Source organism: Bos indicus x Bos taurus, chromosome 17 (genome assembly GCF_003369695.1).
Source record: "Bos indicus x Bos taurus breed Angus x Brahman F1 hybrid chromosome 17, Bos_hybrid_MaternalHap_v2.0, whole genome shotgun sequence".
In the NCBI taxonomy this organism is placed as follows: domain Eukaryota; kingdom Metazoa; phylum Chordata; class Mammalia; order Artiodactyla; family Bovidae; genus Bos; species Bos indicus x Bos taurus.
Window position 1 is genome coordinate 28,077,144 of NC_040092.1, and position 17,455 is coordinate 28,094,598.

The 17,455-nt window shown below is 56.9% G+C and overlaps 1 protein-coding gene across 22 annotated transcripts in view; it reads left to right on the forward strand.

Annotated features, from left to right (window-relative positions):
* Positions 1–8,340: 8,340 nt before the first annotated feature.
* Positions 8,341–17,455, forward strand: part of FBRSL1 (fibrosin like 1) — an 84,284-nt gene continuing 75,169 nt past the window's right edge. For 13 of the 22 annotated variants that reach the window (XM_027567127.1, XM_027567111.1, XM_027567114.1 and 10 more), the window contains exon 1: positions 8,343–8,977. In XM_027567127.1, the coding sequence (XP_027422928.1) occupies positions 8,699–8,977 (279 nt within the window). In that variant the 5' untranslated portion in view covers positions 8,343–8,698. Of the gene's footprint in view, positions 8,978–17,455 lie in introns of all 22 variants that reach the window. The other 9 variants (XM_027567132.1, XM_027567134.1, XM_027567126.1 and 6 more) reach the window with 3 other exon arrangements.

A 17,455-nucleotide genomic window follows, 5' to 3' on the forward strand; every position in this document is an offset into this window, starting at 1 on the left:
CCAAGGGAAGCATGGTGTTTGAAAGCTGCTGAGAAGAGACACCTCAGGGGCCACTTCCTGCCTGAGGAGGTGGGGGGTGGCATCAGCCCTGACTGAGGGGTGCGTGGGCTCAGTAGTGGTGGCACGTGGCCTTTAGTTGCCCCAAAGCATGTGGAATCTTCCCGGACCAAGGATCGAACCTGTGTCCCCTGCATTGGCAGGCAGATTCTTAAACACTGGACTACTAGGCAAGTCCCTTCATGGGCTTTTGACAGGTAACGAGGTCATTTCAGATGGGCACTTTCAGTAAGATGTGATTGTGGCAGAACCACAACTGGATTAAGCAAAAAAGAAATATACTGAGTCATGTGTATGTGAAGTCCATGCATAGATACTGCTTCAGGTACAGCTGGATCTGAAGTTAAAAATGTCATTAGGTCATAGTCCCCTCAGTCTCCTTGCTCATCTGTCCTCCATGTGGGGTCCATTCTCTGGCAGGTGCTCCCCTTGGATGGTGAGACTCCAGCTGACACCTGCCTGCCTCTGAGACCTGAGGGAAAGAGGGAACCTCCCTTCCATGATTACCACCATGGTACTGGGTCATATGCCCACTCCCGGACCAATCACTGAGGACAGAAATGGGTGGTTCCAACTGCAAAACATGACTGATACACTCACATCTGGAGTCAGAGATGGAGTTCACACTCCTTAATTTCATGGACTGAGTACAGAAGAGTAGGGATTTCCCAGAGGAAAATCAGGGTGCTATTACCAAAGACATGATGGACAATGTATGATGGGCTGTGCTCACTGTCCACCAAATAGCCATCCATGTCCCTTTTCCCAGCTCACAGAGCCCCACTTTGTCCCATAAGAAGCAGAAACCCTGGGACCACAGGAAAGTCAACCCCCTAACACAACCTTATAATGAATCATATTTGGTCACAGAAAGTTAGTAAATCCACCCCCTTTTCCAGATTTTCACTTTCCCAGCCTCCTTTATAACAATTAATGACTATGAAACACTATTCTGATAATGAGAACTCCAGGGATTGGTACCACTGTTTTTTTCCTCTCCTCCTGGAGTACTGGAGTGAGGGCATGATGGCTGGAGCTGCAGCAACCATACTGTATCAATAAAACATCAAGTAAGAGAAATAAAAGCCAATGCTATGATTAATATTTCTTTTCTTGACTGTTACACAAGTAACATGGAACACATAATATTTTGTAAGAATTCCCTGTGCTTTTCTGGCTGGGGACAATTAAGAATTGCAATTAAGAACTGGAAACCTGTAATAAGAACACCTACCAACTAAGAGTCTTGTGTTAGCTCAGCTAAGAAATTAAATAAGTTAACACAGGAAAAGTATTTGAAACCACATCTGATAGATAAGTTTTCCAAAAGTGATGGTTGTTAGTGTCTTCATCACCATCACTACTGCTGCACCACCGCATGTTGCTTCCTCCATGGGGAACTTCTCTTGGCCCCAGCTTCCTCTCTAGGTATGGTTTCCCCCTCCCATGTCCCCCTTCACTATCACGCTTATTGAAAGAGGTGCCTATGCTTCCTAACCCCACACCCCCAGCCAACTAGCTATGGCAGAACCGGGTAACTTGAGGTGTAATGACTTGCTAACTACCCACCTCCACTGCTGACTGCAGGCCCCAGCAGATGAGGGCTGTGTCTCTCAAAGTCACCCACCTCTGCTGCACAACTGTAGTTGTCCTGACAGTCACTGCAGAACCAACAGCTGGTTCCCACAGGCTGGCAGAGCAGAAATATTTCCCTGACTGCTGGGTTCATCACAGTTCCTGCCTGCCGCACCCAGCTGTGGCTGAGTAGCTATGTGAGGTCTTTTCTGAGCTTGGGTTCAGATTCCACCCTCCTCATCCTTACCTGTATCAGTCAGCTAGTGCTGAGTAACACACAGCCCCAAGATCCCAGTTTCTTTGGACAATAAGTATTTATGGTTCATGTGTTTGGAAGTTGGCTGAACTGCTTCCTCTGAAGGCTCTGAAAAGATCGCCTCTTTGCTGTTGACCTGTATTTAGCAGCAGGAGGCTGCTGCACCCCTCTCTTCCCTAAGAGAAGCCAGCCTGAGTCCAGTCTGATCTGAGGCCCAGGAGCACATCTGAAGCTCCATAGCAGAGGAAGCCAGTCCAGATTTGGGTTTCTGATCCCTTCAAATGGAAAAGTCCAGAGGCCCCTGTGGCCCTGTCCTTCCTCCCACAGGCTGTCCCCTCACCTGTGGTGCACACCGCTCAAGGCCAGGTTGGGGACACAGGGACTGCTCAGACAGGACCTCACTGCCTTGCAAACGTCCCTTTCTTGCACAGGCCTCCCACTCCTCCTCGAAGGCTGGACCTGTTGGAAGACCTCTAAGGAGAGTCAGGAAGCCAGGACTCCTGGGTGCCTCAGACAAAGGACACTCAGGGGCCCACTGAATGCCATCACTGAGTTAGGCTCACAGCTGCTCTCCCGGAGCTGATGAGCCCATGAAGGAGAGAAGACCAAGAAGGCACCTGTATCTGGAGAGGCCTCAGGCCCAGAGAGATGCACTGTCTGTGTGATTGAGCACCGAAGCTGGGCCTTCCCCGATGGGCAGATGAGTTGGCAGAGACAGCTCTACCAGGTGTTGTCTGTGTGTCTCTAGGGTGGTCAGAAGGCCTGGTGGCATCCATACAGATGCAGAGTCTGGACACACCTGAGCTCCAGAGGGACCGCCCACAAAGCCAACCCTGCCTCAGGACTCTAGCGGGTGGCAGGAGATGCAGGAAGCCCCCGGGGCTGCAGAAGGAGCTGTCTGAGCCTTTCCGATCCATGCATGAGGGATGGTGGTAGACCGGGCACCTTTAGGGGCCCTAGAGGAGAAATTAGCACTCTTGCTGTCACTTCTGCCTGCCAGAGCACACGAATTCTCACGTGGGCCATCCTGACCGGCCACACAATGAGGGGAATTCTGAGAAATGTTCCCACTCTCTGAGTCAACCCAACACGGAGCCGCCAACTGGACTTTGGGGAGAAGAGACATCTGAGTTAGGGCTGATGAAGAGAGGGGAAGTGGACAGAGCAGGCAGGTGGGGGTCAGCCCCCGGAGCAGCAGGGGGCTCAAAGCTCCAGCACAGAGAAGATCCTGAGGTGCAAGAATTAGGGGGAGGGCACACTTGGGATGCTGCTGCTGCTACTTCTAAGTCGCTTCAGTCGTGTCCGACCCTGTGCGACCCCAGAGACGGCAGCCCACCAGGCTCCTCCGTCCCTGGGATTCTCCAGGCAAGAACACTGGAGTGGGTTGCCATTTCCTTCTCCAATGCATGAAAGTGAAAAGTGAAAGTGAAGTCGCTCAGTCATGTCCGACTTCTAGCGACCCCGTGGACTGCAGCCTACCAGGCTCCTCTGCCCATGGGATTTTCCAGGCAAGAGTACTGGAGTGGGTTGCCATTGCCTTCTCCGACACTTGGGATGAGTATATCCCAAATTTCAATTCCTTGGATACCCAGCTTAAGACAGATTCTAGGGAATCTCCTGGCAGTCCAACGGTTTGGACTCTACACTTCCACTGCAGGGGGCACAGGTTTGATCCCTGGTCAGGGGGAATCAAGATAACACAAGCTGAGCAGCATGGCTCCCCCTTCCCCAAAAAAAGATTCTAATTTCGGCACAGGACATTGAATTGGTATGTGGGCCCTCTATTGTGACAAATGGGAATATAGTCCCCAGTCTTTACCTCCTCTCTGAAGCAAGACTCCACACCCACCCTCTGCCACATGACTACAATGCCACCCTCCCGCCTTCCCCACAATGGACTGGAAGGCATCAACTTCCTTCCCCATGGGTGACAGTCTTGGCCAAGTGACTTGCTTTGGACAGGATGCAAGCAGACACAATAGGCTTAAAGCACAGACTTCCATCCATTGTGCCTTGAAATATGGTTTGGCCCTGTGAGTTTTGCAAAGAAAATGCCTCAAGTAGCTCACCTCTTGCAGCCTGGGTCCCAGAGAGAGACCCTTGGAACAGACCTGAACCTGACCCACAGTCTGAAGCACAGCCCTTCCAGGAACCTGCAGCCTTATTAGCAAAACAGAAATAGTTCATGTTCTAAGTCACAGACATTCTAGGGCTGTTTGTCACACAGCATTGTTGCAGAAACTAGGACACCTGCCTCTTTGGTTAGGAGAGAGAAAAGCTTGCAGTGAGCTGTCTGCCCCTCCCAGACCACATCCACTGAAATAGGCTAAGTGTCCAAAGAACATTGAAGTGCTGCTGCCAGAAGGAGGTTGCATGGATACTGGAAAGGCTGAAACCAACATTTCTCACCATGGTGGAGCAAACAGCTGTTCACAGACGGTGCACTAGGGGCTGGTCTGTGAGCCAGAACTCATTTTCTGGCTGTCACCCGACAAACTGAAAGTGTGTTTGAACCCCGAAGGAGCAGCTGACTCTGATGATTTATAGGGGGTGAATGGATCTGTGAGGGCAAATTCAATTTTGAATACAATTCCATGTCAATTAACGTTGCTCAGAGCCTGACAGAAGAGCAGTGACTCTAAAGCAAAGCCAAATAGCAAAGACTGATGGGGTTGAGCTCCAGGCCACCCTGGAAGCAGATAATTTTCATCAGTGCCTCTCAGAAATCTTCTGGGGAGGACGCTCGTGTGGTGACCAGGTGAGGACTTGACTCTGGGGGTGGGATCTGGTGAAGGCTGGGATTGAAATCACACAGCACTCGGCCAGCAGGCTGGGGGTGGGGCAAAGCTTCTTTTGGCAGTGTCTAGCCTGTAATCCCAGGGATGGGGGAACCTGGTGGGCTGCCGTCTATGGGATCGCACAGAGTTGGAAACGACTGAAGTGACTTAGCAGCAGCAGCAGCAGCCTGTGAGAAGGACCCATTTCCCCTATTGTACTGGAGGAAGGATGAGTCCTCAGGGATGGGATGAGGTGGAAGGAAAGACCTGGGCTGGCTGTAGCTGAGCCCCAAGGGCCCCAAGGGGGCTAGTGGGAAGGCAGAGAAGAAGGAGGAAACCTAGTTCATCAGGATCCAGGTCCAGAAGGCAAATACCTCTCTAGAGAGGCGGAGCAAGGGGCGAAGGCGCCCATTCTCTGGGACACTGGTAAACACGCAAACAAGAGGGGCTCACAACCTGTGGTCTGCAGACTCGCAGCCCCAGCTTGTTGGAAATGCAAATCTCAAACCCCAAGTAGGACCAGGAACAGAAGGGTCTCTGATATGTTGACAAAACCCGTGGCCCCTGAGTGATTCTAGGTGAATGTTCAGACCACCCACCACCGGAAGCATGTCATCAGCACCCCACCCCACCCCACTCCAGGTTTATGGAATGGACAGCTGAGGCAGAGAAGTTAGACCATCTGCTCACAGTCGGAAGAGAGGAGCTGAGGTTAGAGCTTAGGTTCTTGAACTGCTCTGGCCAGCATGGTAGCCACCAGTCACAGGGGTTATTTCATTTCAGATTGAAGTTAATAAATAAAATGCACAGTTGAGTTTTCTAGTTGCATGAGCCACATCTCAAGCTGGTGGTTTCTGGGCTGGACGGCATAGATCTAGAAAATACTACTAGTGTGGTCTTGAAGCTATCCCTTAGCCACTGTTGGTGTTTGCACTCCAAAAACCCCCCATCCCCCTCCAGGAAGAAGAGAACAAATGTGTGTGCAAGAACATATGGAAAGTGAGCAGAACAGCAGCCCTGCCACCCCTTATACCAGCAGGGAGTGGAGGTGTCAGCGCTTAGCTCTGCAAGCTCCTGCAAACCCTGAGGAGCAGGTTTGGAGCCCTGGGAGAGGTACCCCATGGACTCTAGCCTGCCAGGCTCCTCTGTCCATGGAATTCTCCTGGCAAGAATACTGCAGTGGGTCGCCATGCCCTTCTCCAGGGGATCTTCCCAACTCAGGGATTGAACCCAGGTCTTCCACATTGCAGGCAGGTTCTTTACCATTTGAGCCCCTATGATGTGCATAGGTGGGGGCAGGGGGGATGAGCACAAGGCAGGCAAGCAGGCTGCGGCCTCCTCCCACCCCACTCTGCCTCTCCCCTGAAGGGAGGTTTCCTGTGCCCAGGATCCTGTACCCAGGAGATGGCGGCTGGTCCCTAAGACACTGGCCAGCCACCTGGAAATGAATCGAAGAAGGGAAAATCCTTGGGAGGCTTCTCCCCAGGAAAGCTAAGAAACCCAGAGAGGAGTCCCCACAGGGAGCCTACAGTGATCCCATCCTTCACCCTGAACACATCCAAGTGTCTTCAAGGGGAGATGAACAGACAGTCATTCCTACACTTGAAAACCTCAACGCCAAATCCTGGGCCTTCCCAAGCATTGTGCTAGAGGTAGGAAAGGGGTGACAAGAAAGGAAGCCCCCTGCAGTCCCCAAGATCAGCTCAGCAGCGCAGGCTGCAGGTCTCTGAGGACTCCGGGCCTCCGGAGCAAGTATGGGGCCTGGAAGCCCCACTGGGGATGGGCAGGCAGGCCCAAGGGCCTGTTTCCCAAACGAAATCCTTAAGTATTACCCCTGGGACCACCCCCACCTCCTGCCCCTGCAAATACAAATTTCAGGCCTTCCATCCTCAGAGGAGAATTAGGGTAGGAGGAATGCCCAGGAAGCTTTCCGTCTTTCTAACAAGACTCTTAAAATCCAAAGGGGATGCTGGGGAAGTCAGAGTGATAATAAAGTCTGGAATGGGAAAGGGAGAGGGGGATCCTGCTCCCACCCCCAAGGAGACTAGGAGAGGGTGGAAGGAGGGCCCAGAGCAGAGAGAGCTGGACAGGATGGGCCTGGGTGAACTGGAGGCTGGCAGCTTTGGGGGCTTGGGCTCCCCACCCCCTGTATCAGGATGTTTGGAGTACTGCCTTCCCCACTGTCCCCAGGGACAACCCTGTCAACAGCCTGTGACTACCCAGACCACACACCTCCCTGCCCTGCTCACACTGGGGCCCCGGGCTGGCTGGCTTCTCATCTGGCAGGTCTCAGCTCAAATTACCACTCCTCTGAGAGGCTTCCGGGACCACCCCATGCCCACTTCCTATGACAACTCCCTCTTTAGTCATCTTCAGGTTACTCTTCAACATTACGCTACTCGGCTCTGTGTTCAGGTTCTCACTCACTTCTAAAAGGGCCTTTTGTCTCATCCACTAGAGCAACACAAACAGTGTCGGTTGCAGGGCATTTAGTAAATAGGTGTTAAATGAATTAATGATATTAAGATTTGAGGAAGACAGCGGTCCCTCCCCACCCGCAGTGGGTCCTTAACCGCAGTCTCCCATGGGTGAAAGAGGAAGTTCCTCCTTATATTTTTCAACTCTCCAGCTGCCCCCTCTCATCCGTTCCTGCCACCATGCTGCCCTGGAAGGGGAGCAGCCCCCGCAGCCCAAATTGCTGTCTCTATGCAAACGAGGCATCCCTGGGGGGCTTCCCACCCAGAGGGGTGAGGTGGGGAACTTGACCCAGGAAAAGGTAGAGGGAATGCACTTCGTGTAGAACTTCTCCCTCCCCATAATAGAGCCCAGAGGTCAGGTGCCTGGGCAGGGGGCGGTGGAGAGCACTGGAAGCCATGGAAGGACAAGACCAGCCTGCAGGAAGACCCCTTAACGAGAGGCAGGAGACACGTGAAGAAGTCCTAGACTGGGGCGCAGGATATGAGGGAGTGAATAATCCTCATCTTTAACATGCCCCCTCTCTGGGCTGAGATAGTCTGTCCTCCTTTTCGAACCGAATAAATCCCTTACCCGCCCCTGGATCTGAAAGGACGTCGAGGACTACCCACCCCTGGGCCTCCCATCGCGGGTGGGAACCTGGACTCCCCAACTCTGTTCACGCTCCCCCAGCTGCGGGGGCGGGGGAGGGCGCTGACGGTGAGCGTGCCCCTCCGCGCATATGTCTCGCTTGGCTGGAGAGGCCCCCCCCTTTTCCGCTTAAGAGCTCCCATTGATAGATTCTATCGGAACGAGGCCGCGGCTGGGGAGGCGCAGTGGTGAACCCCCCGCCCCTCCCAAAACAGGCAAACAGAAAGTCACGGTAGCACTTCAGCTCCCTACACCTCCCACGTGCTGGGACGGCTGCCCAGGTGCGTGCGGAGGGGCGGGAAGGGGCGCGGCCCCGCAGCTCCCTCCCCCAAGGGGCGAGGTAAGGGCGGGGCGGGCCTGTGGGGCGGAGCGGGGCTTGGGTGGGGCGGGACCGGAGGCGGGGCGGTGGGGCCAGGCTGTAGGGGCAAAGCGCGGCCTGGGCGGGGCCAGGAGGGGGCGGGGCGGGGCGGGGCTCGCGTCGGCTCCGCTGAAGCGCCCACTTCCTCTGGCGCCGGCTGCCTGGCGGAAGTACGTCAGTTGTTATCCGCTCGGGGCGCCGCTGCCACCGCCGCCTCACGAGCCCCGGCGCCTCAGCCCCGGTCAGCGCCCCGCCCGCCTGCCCGCCTGTCGGGCCTCAGCCCAGCTTTCGCCCGCCGCCAGTCGCGCATGGGGCGTCCCCTCGGGGCCGCGGCCTACGGCCGCTGAGCGCCGGCCGCCCCGCCGATGCGTGCGGCCTCCCGCGCCGGGGCGCCCAGGCCGCGCAGGGCCCGGGGCTGAGGCTACCCGCGCGGCATGTCCGGCCCGACCCGCCGCCCGCCGCCGCTCAGGGCCCGAGTCCGCGCGGACCGCAACAAGCCCGGCGGGGCCGAGTAGCGCAGCGGCAGCGGAGCGGGAGCCCGACGGCGCGGCCGCAAGGTCACCGCGCGCCATGGAGGCCAAGGTCCGTCAGAGCCGGCGCTCGCGCGCGCAGCGGGACCGTGGCCGGCGCCGGGAGGCGGCCCGCGACGCCCGCGACCAGAGCGCGTCGTCGGGGGACGAGCCTGAGCCCGGGCCCGGCAAGGAGAACACGGGCCTGCCCCGCGCGCCCCCGCCCCGCGCCGCCGCCGCGCGCCCTCCGCGCCGCCGCCGCCGCGAGTCCAGCTCGCAGGAGGAAGAGGTCATCGACGGCTTCGCCATTGCCAGCTTCAGCACGCTGGAGGCCTTGGAGGTAGGTGGGCCCCCGCGAGCATGTTGCCGCGGAGTCGCGAAAAAGAAGCCCCTGGAGCATGGGCACACCCACCCCTTTAGGGCTCCCAGGGCTGCGTGGGCCCCACGCGCCTAGAGGGTTGCTCCGAGAGGACCCGGCCCCCCCGCGGGGGGTGCGGGCCTGTTGGTCTTTCAAGGAGCTGGGGAGAAAAATCTCTAAATTATATTGTCCAAGCTAGGGGCTGCCTGGCTACTCAGTCTTTTTCAATTGTGTTTATGTTGCCAAAATATCACTTGATTCAGTTCAGGATGTGCTAGGGAGGTGAGCACTGCTGAACTTGCATGGAGGCCGTGATAAAATGGATACTTGAGGGTTCTTCCTGTTCTCCTCCTCCCTCTCCTCGAGGTTTCTGTTCACATGGGGAAAGGGAGGGTCATATTTTAGCCCCCTCTCTCTGCCACCGCTGTGTGCTGCGTGGTTATTAGGATGGCAGAAAATATTGCTTGTCTGGTTGAGTTATCGTGGACAATATTTGTTGAGCAAATAACGTCCTTTCTCGCTTGAAACCAAGTGAGTGGAGAAGGAAATGAATGCTGTCAGAGCTGGCAAGTGGACTGGTTGGGAGCTCTTGTCTCCTAGAACTGGCCTGGATAGGAATGGCGCCTGGCCTGGGAGTCCTGTGAACCCCAGTCAGCTAGCCAGCCCCTTCACCCTCCAGGGGCCCTAGACAGCACGTATTTTGGGGGACCAGCGTCTGTGGGGTTTGGGGTCCCAAGAAATGCTTAGTTAACAGCTCCCCTTTTCTGAGGAGTTGGGGGCCAGTGGCCTAGGACTCCCCAGTTTCAGAAGCTAAGCTTTGGAGGAGGGAAAGTCCCCACACTGCAGGTCTCTGCAGTAGTCCCCTTTCCAGGGGTGCCCCGCCTCTGTAGAGAGCCTCAGGGTCGGGTGCTGGCAGCCAGGGACAGGTGGCCCAGGAACAGGTTTGCCACTTTTTGTCTGGACGCGTGGATGCACCTGTGTCAGACCCTGTGCTAACACCCTCCCAGGTCCTCTGTTGTGCTCATCTGGGAAGCTTGGGATGGCTCCTGGGCCTAGGGGTCTTCAGCTAACACTCTCTGTCGGGGTGTGGTGGCGCAGGCCTAGGCTCTTATCCTGGGGAGAGGAGGCCCCGGGGCTGAGTTTTCAAGCCAGGTCCTGCCCTGCGGCCTCTGAGAGTGGATACACCAACCACCTTCCAGATGCGTAACCGCCCTGTCAGGTGGGGTAAAGACAAAAACGCTTACTTTGGCCTCCAGGGCCCTGCACCCCATCAGCTGGCCTCTGCCACCTGACATCCTCTTACACCAGCGTATCAGCCCCTTGCAGGTTCTGCCTCAGGGCCTCTGAACTTGCTGTTCCCTCTTTTGGGCTGTTCGGCGCCTTCATGTCTCAGCGCAAATGGCACTCAGAGAGGCTGTCTCTGGGCATGGCCTGAAGCAGCATCCCTTCCCCCCAGCTGTGCATCTCCCCTTGTTATTTCACACACTCTCTTTGCCGCCAGTTCCCACTCTTTCTGAAGCTGTCTGCTGTTTTGACGCTCCAGAACTTGTAGTTGGAAGAGAGCAGGCACAGAGGCTGTGTGTTTCCACTGAGAATTATAGTGCCCCCATGTTCCTGGAGTGAACCAGTGAGAGGAGAAACGGAGGTTCAGGGAGGCTGCGCCTCGGGTCACTCAGCGCCCCACACACTGCCTGCAGTGGCTCTGGCTGTACCCTCCTGCCTCAGGGGATACGCAGTGTGAGGGGGCTTCTGCAGGCTCAGACCAGCCCCAGCCAGATCGTGGTGAGAACGAGCTGCTTTCTGCTTGGCATTCACGCAGCCGCCTCACGCAGGGCCGCTCTACACAGCTTTCTCTGCCCTTCTGAGCCAGGGAAGGGTCTGCCTGTCTTGGAAAGTACGGGGCTTCTGGACAAGTCAAAACTTCTGGATCAGCCTGCTTGTTTGGCCTCATTTCTTGCTAAAGTGTAGTGGTTTTCCCCCAGAGTTCAGATAATTCATAATGAGGCTGAGTGACAGCACGCAGCGAACGAGTGCTCCCTCTACCAGGTGCTGTTCTGAACCTGTTTGTCCCCACTGCACAAATGGGGACACTGAGGCCCGTCGCTTGCCGTGTCAGGACCTCAGCGTGCCCAGACTCAGAGTTCTGCCAAGCCCTCGTGAGTCTGTCTTATAGCCTCCATGTGGATGCAAGCTACCACCCTTGGAGCATAACCTAATGTCAGCTGTGGGGGCCTGTGCAGAGTGCCAGTGTCCCTCAGGGCCTCCTTACCTTTGTCCTGAGGATGGAGGCCCCCACTCCCAGTCCTCCTTAGGCTCCCTATCCCTCTATGTCCTGGGAAGGCCCCCTCCACCCTGAGTCCTGGGCGGGTCTCAGGCCCCCTCACCCTCTACCTGGTGTCCCTGTGTCTGCTCCAGAGGAAGGGTGACACAGGTGCCTGCCTCTGGGGCAGCTGAGAAGACCACTGGCCACCTCTGTTAAGTGCTGTGGACCCAGCAGGCGCTTCATAATGTGGTGGGGGTGTTGTCGACTGAGGAGGGGCCCCAAGTCTGTCTGGCTCAGGACGTGTACACAGTCCTGGGGGTAGGGTTATCTCCACTGGAATCCAGTGTCTGAGCTGAGGATGTGCAGAGGTCACGATCTGGGCGCGGGGTCGCACACCTAAGCCCTCGTCCCCTGTTGGCTTTCCAGTTTTCCGTTTATCCAGGTGGGGACAATGAGCAGGTTGCCATGGGATAGGGGCCCTGTGGTTGGGGCGGCACAGGGCATCTTTTCCCCAGAGCTTTCCCTCAAGGCAGCCAGCCCTTGCCCTCCGTGTTCCTTCGTGTTTCTCCGGATCTGGAGAGAGCGTTTGGCAATAGAACCACTCTTCTGGTTTGGCATCCTTTGTTTGATTCTTTGTTCATTTGCTTTTCAAACAGCAGAACACTTTTACCTGGATCGAGTCAATTTTTATGGAAAGGTATATTTTGAAAAAAGTTAGCACCAGACTCAGTCTTCTTCAGTAACTACTGTCCCCAGCTCCTGGCCTTTTCAGAGCATGTTATGCAGCTATAAACACACTTGTAGTCTTGCGCCTTTCCATTTTGCAGAAGGAAAAGGTTATCTGCCGCATCTGTACATGTCTGGGACGTGTGTGTCCGGGAATAGAGATGGAAAGGAAAACACCCAAAATTATAGCTGTGCTCACAGGCGACTTCCTTTCTCTAATTCTCTGTTTCTTACGTTTCGATCAACATGTGTAGCTTTTATAATCCACAAAACGTACACCTGAAGCCGTACATGACCTGCTCCACTTAGAGTCACGCTTGAGAAACCCTGCTCCCGCCTCCGACACATCAGCAGGTGGACAGTGGTGTGTGGGCAGCTGGTTTTGGCCCGGCTCCGCTGCTCCTGGATTTTGGGGCCGTCCAGGGGCTCGCTGTATGTTTCCCCAAAAAATAATGGAACCCTTCCCAGCTTGGGATGTGAGCCTTATGCCCGCTGAGGGGTGGGTTTAGGCCTGGATGTGGCCCTGTGGGGGTGGGAGAGTCAGTGCAGGGTGCCAAGACACCCCCTTTCCTGGGCCACATTGGGGAGGGTCAGTAATGGTGATCCCTCTGCGAGTCAGGTTCAGTCCCCGCTTGGGGCAGAGAGCTGGTGGTCTGTGCTAGCTCAGTGCTCAAGGCCAGGCGTGTGAGTTGGGATATAGCCCCCGCAGCCCATGGACAGAAGCCCATGCTGTCGGTTAACCTGGGGGGCCACGTGCTCAACCCAGTCCTCAGACAGGGACAGTCAGGGCTGAGAACACACAGATGATTGGGTGCTGTGAGGAGAGCCAGCAGCCAGAGAAGCCTTCAGCATGGAAAACGTCCAAGTCTCCAGGCCAGAGCACCTCCTCCAGGCTGCCTTTTGCTCTTCAGATGGGGAAACTGAGGCCTGTGGTGAGTGGGTGGGGCCTTGCCTGCAGTCATAGGCTGGAGTTTGGAACCTGCCTAGGATGTGTTAGGGTGCTCCCGCTGCCCCTGCTCCACAAGGGCCCACAGCTTGTTGTGAGGTGTGCAGCTTCCAAGGGGGACCCTGGCAGCCAGTGAAAGCAAAGCCACCGCATGGACCCTCGGCCCACCTGAGTGTCCACCAGCCCAGGGCAGCACCGGTTTTGCTAATCGTGGGGTGGGAGGGGCTCTGGGCCCAGCCTCAGTCAGGCCTGGCGTCTCTGTACCATCACTGTCTCCTGTTGTGGGGGAGACGAGCTTTGTGGGAGCAGTTTTGACAATAGCAGCTGCTGAGCGCCTGTCTTGAGGACTTCCCTGTCCTCACACACCCACTTTGTAGAGAAGCAGATGAGGCCCGGGGAGGCCAGATCTTTACCCAAGATCTGCCCGCCGCCATCCCAGGCCACAGAAACTGCAGATCTTCCCCTGAACTTGGCTGCATTTTTCGGACACTCTTTGGGAAGAAGCTGAGCTTGAGCAGAGGGTGGTTCTGCCCAACATGTGAAGGGTCAGCCTTTTCGTGGGCTGCAGGAGCAATGCTGTGGCTGGGGCCGGCTGCCTGACCTCTGGGGAAGGGCCGACCCCCTGAGCACCGTGGGGATCTGCGCCGGACTGCAGAGCCTGAGGCTGCACTGGGCTCCGAGGGCTCAGCCGCATCCCCCAGTATCACCCTATGTCCATCTCGGGAAGTAGGGTCACAGGGAACACTCCGTGACACACAGCAGTGGCGGCAGCCGAAGTCCTGATGGACGGTGGCCTTGTCTATGCTGGCCAGCGTGTTACCCTCGCCTGCTCGCGAGCACAGGTGAGGGTCTTGAGCCCCTTGTTGGGCTGGGCCGTTTCCTGGGCTCCCTTACGCTGGCTCACTCCCTTGTTCCCCCGTGACTGGGGCTTGTGTGCATGGCATTTGTGGCCTCAGCACCTCAGGCTTCCCTGTCTGTCTCACCTACACTGTGCCCATCCCCTGTGAAGGCCATGTGGAGCTGATGACAGAGAGAGTGGTGGGTACCTGGAGGCTGTGCTCTGCCTGGGGGAAGCATGGCAGAGAAGGGGTTCCACAGCCTGGAGCCTTCCCTTCCTGCTTGTCAAGTTTGCCTGGGATGAGCGGCAGCCTGGGCTGTGGGGCTCCTCCATGGCAGCTGCAGCGGCTTTCTCTCCGCCCTTGCTCTGGTTTCAGGGCCGTGTGTGCACGTATGTACTGTCGGGAGGGTGGGGGGTCCGCAGCCCAGGTATGTGTATGCAGCAAATTCTGTTCAGGTGGGCATTCGCTGCCTTCTGGAGGAAAGGTGCTGGAGTCTGGAAACTACACCCTCTCCATGGGTGTGGGGGTCACCGAGCTGGGGGCAGCCAGAGTGACAGCGGTGGCATACACTGAGACACCTTGAGCTACGTGGTTCTCGTGCTCTGTGAGGAGCCCTGGGAGTTGGAGACCCTGTGCAGATGGGGAGACTGAAGTATTCACCTGGCCTCTCGTCTGGGGCAGAAGTCCAGCTGGACGGGGGCCAGGCCCAGGTGCCTGCTGTGGTCACACTTCCTGGGCCATGCTCCCTGCCCACACCCCTCTGCCAGGAGTCCCTTTCTGCATATCTTCGGTGACTGGGAATCTGCCTCCCTGAGGAGACATCCCCAGGTTCAGTCTTCATGAGGCCTCTGGGGAGCCAGGCCACTGCCCGTACAGAGGTTTCCAACACTGTGAGTCGTGTCACTGAACCATGGCCTCCCTCACTGGACTGTGCTTGGGATGGTCTCTCGCTGCTCTCAGTCACTGGGACCCAGGCAGTGGTGGCCCCGAGGCAGGCTGCGTGAGGCTCACGTGGGTCTCCCAGGCCTCTGGAAGTGACTGCTGGCCACCAGGGAGGGCTCTGAACCGTCCTGCCCTCCTGACTCATTGAGCACTGGCTGCATCTTGTGCCCCATGCCAGCTGTGGGCTTGGCTCCAGGCAGAGGAGGCGGACAGGTACCTAGACTCGCAAGAGACTGGAAGGAGGTGATGGGCTGTGATGACAGCATCTGCCATGAAGGCAAGGCAGGTGCTGGGGCAGGTGAGGCTTTCGGGTTAAGAGGCCATGGAAGTTCTGTGAGGCCAGGATGACTGGTCACCGAGGTCACCTGAGACGCTTTCTCCTTCCGGGAGCTGGAATCTGAAACCTGAGTGGAATCGAGTGCTTTGGGGAATTAGGGCAAATGTGGTATTTGGTTCCACTTCAGTGTGGAGAATCTTCTAGGACCCTGATTTGCCACAGTAGTTCTGGAAAGAAATCTCACTGAGTTTCCCCTTTTGTTCAGCTCACCAGGACTCCATGTGTGTGTGGGAGGAGAGCTGGTTTGGATCCTGGTGTGCACGTGGGGCTGGGGGGTGGGAGGCCGCTGTGCTGTGCGTGTGCGTATGTGGGGAGGGACCTTGACCTGGGAAAGTGTCTCCAGTGGCCCCAGCTCTGCTTCTCCCTTGGAACACATGTTTAGGGCGGTCACCGCCCTCTGGACTCTGCACGGAGCTGCGCATGTTGACCTGGCAGCTTGTGCTGGGGGAAGCAGAGCAGGCATCTGTGCCCGGCACCTGTGTGACCCTGTCAGGGGACCCCCACTTATGTGCCATTGCCAGGGAAGTACTAGGGGGCCAGAGCCCGGCCCAGTCAGTGGTGATACCAAAAATCACAGCGACAGGAACGACGACAGTCAGGGCCTTGGCTCACCTCGTCCTCCCAGCAGCCCCTGCAGCAGGTGCGTGCTGCTCCCATTGTCCTCAGTTTTCCCCTCTTAAAACTCAGGAGTTAAGTCACTTCTTAAATCTGCATGGCTGGCAAGTAGCAGAGCAAGATGAGAACCAGGCACAGGACCTAGGTCTGTGCTGTACTGGGGAGGGGCAGGGGACGGGGGGTGGAGGCCATGTAACCAGAGAACGGCAGGGCCCCCACCTGTCCAGCCTGGGCTTCACCCCTCTGGCCCGGGGCTGCATGTCTGACCACCCTGCTTTTCCTGTCCTTTGGAGGGAGGGCCCTCACAGTTTCACACTGAGTCAAGAAGTTGGCCCTGTGGGGATCAGGTGGGACCTCCAGACCAGCCACCACAGGAGCTCCAGCAATGTGTGGCCATCAGCCATGTCCTGATCCTCTCTCCCTGCCCTGTCCCACTGGTTGCTCCAAATCTGACATCTTTTGCCACCTTTGGTGCCTGGCAGTTGCCCCTCTCCCTGCAGACACTTTCCAGCCTTGGGGGAGGGCAGGGGTGTTCATGGTCCTGGCCTCAGGTCTCCCGCCTCTCATAAGAGCCAGTCCCCACAGGGACCCATAGGGTCTGCCACAATCCCATCACTTATCTGACCTCACATACCATAGCTATCCCCTCTGGCCCCCAGGCTCGGCGCTGTGTGCTAATCCTCAGACCCTGGCAGGCCCCTGGCCAATGCTTTTCCCACATACTGCTCAGCCTGCCCTCACCTCAGTCTTGGCTCCACCTGCAGCCCCAGTGAGGATTTGTCAGACAGGAATGCTCATAGATTCATCTGGATAAAGCCAAGGGACCTTGACTCCTGGGATCACATCTCTGCCTGACCCAGATTCCCCAGGGATCCCCTGTCTGATGTCCATGGAATGAACCCATGTTCCCCTCGAAGCCTGGCCCTGCCTACCACCTCACCTCGGGCCCTGCACCCCAGGAGCTCCTGCGCGGGGCCCTGCCCAGCTCGCGTCATCACCCAGGACCTAGCTCAGGATGCTTCTTCCGAGGCCCTCCCATCAGTTGGGGCAGCCCTGTGCCTGCTCTGGGTCTCACTTTCCTCATCTAGGGGTGATAAGGTGGAAGTACCTACTAGTGGTCCTGTACCTCCCTATCTCTTCTCTGAGCTTGTTTTTCTTCATCCCCCACCCACACAGAACACGAGCATGAGATGGTTTAGCAGCAGCCGCCCTGGCTGCTCCCCTGCTGGGCCGGGCTGCAGCTGTGCAGATTCCAGGGCCAGAGGGGGAGCTCCCAGGACCACGAGCTTGAGAGGAACTGTGGCAGTCCTGGTTGAGCACTGGGTGCACTGTCTGGCTGTGGAGGAGCGGGCGCTGAACCTCTCGGGTGGGGCTCATGGCCTGAGGGGCCCTGAACAGAGACCAACCTCATGTCATTGTCAGAACAGTGGTTTGTGACCATTAAATCCCAGTGTAGTGCAAGTCAAGGGTTGGCCTGGGTCACGGGGGGTACCCACGCATGGACATGGTGTTGGGTGGTGACTTAAGCAGATCCACTGGGTGCAGACCTGAGCAGGTGGCTATCTTTGTCCACCATTACACCTCCTTGTCCACCAGGCGCTTCCAGTTTCCCCAGACCTCTGTCTGCGTCGTCAATCATCTGTCTGGCTTGTCTTTAGCCACAGGGTGGGTGGGTCTGCGTGTTCTGTTTCCAGGTGACTCTTCTCTGTCCTGATGGCAGAGGCTCAGTCAGTGGATATGGGAAGAGATGGGTACCTTCACAGGGCCTGGGAGGGGGCGTCCCTCTGGGAGG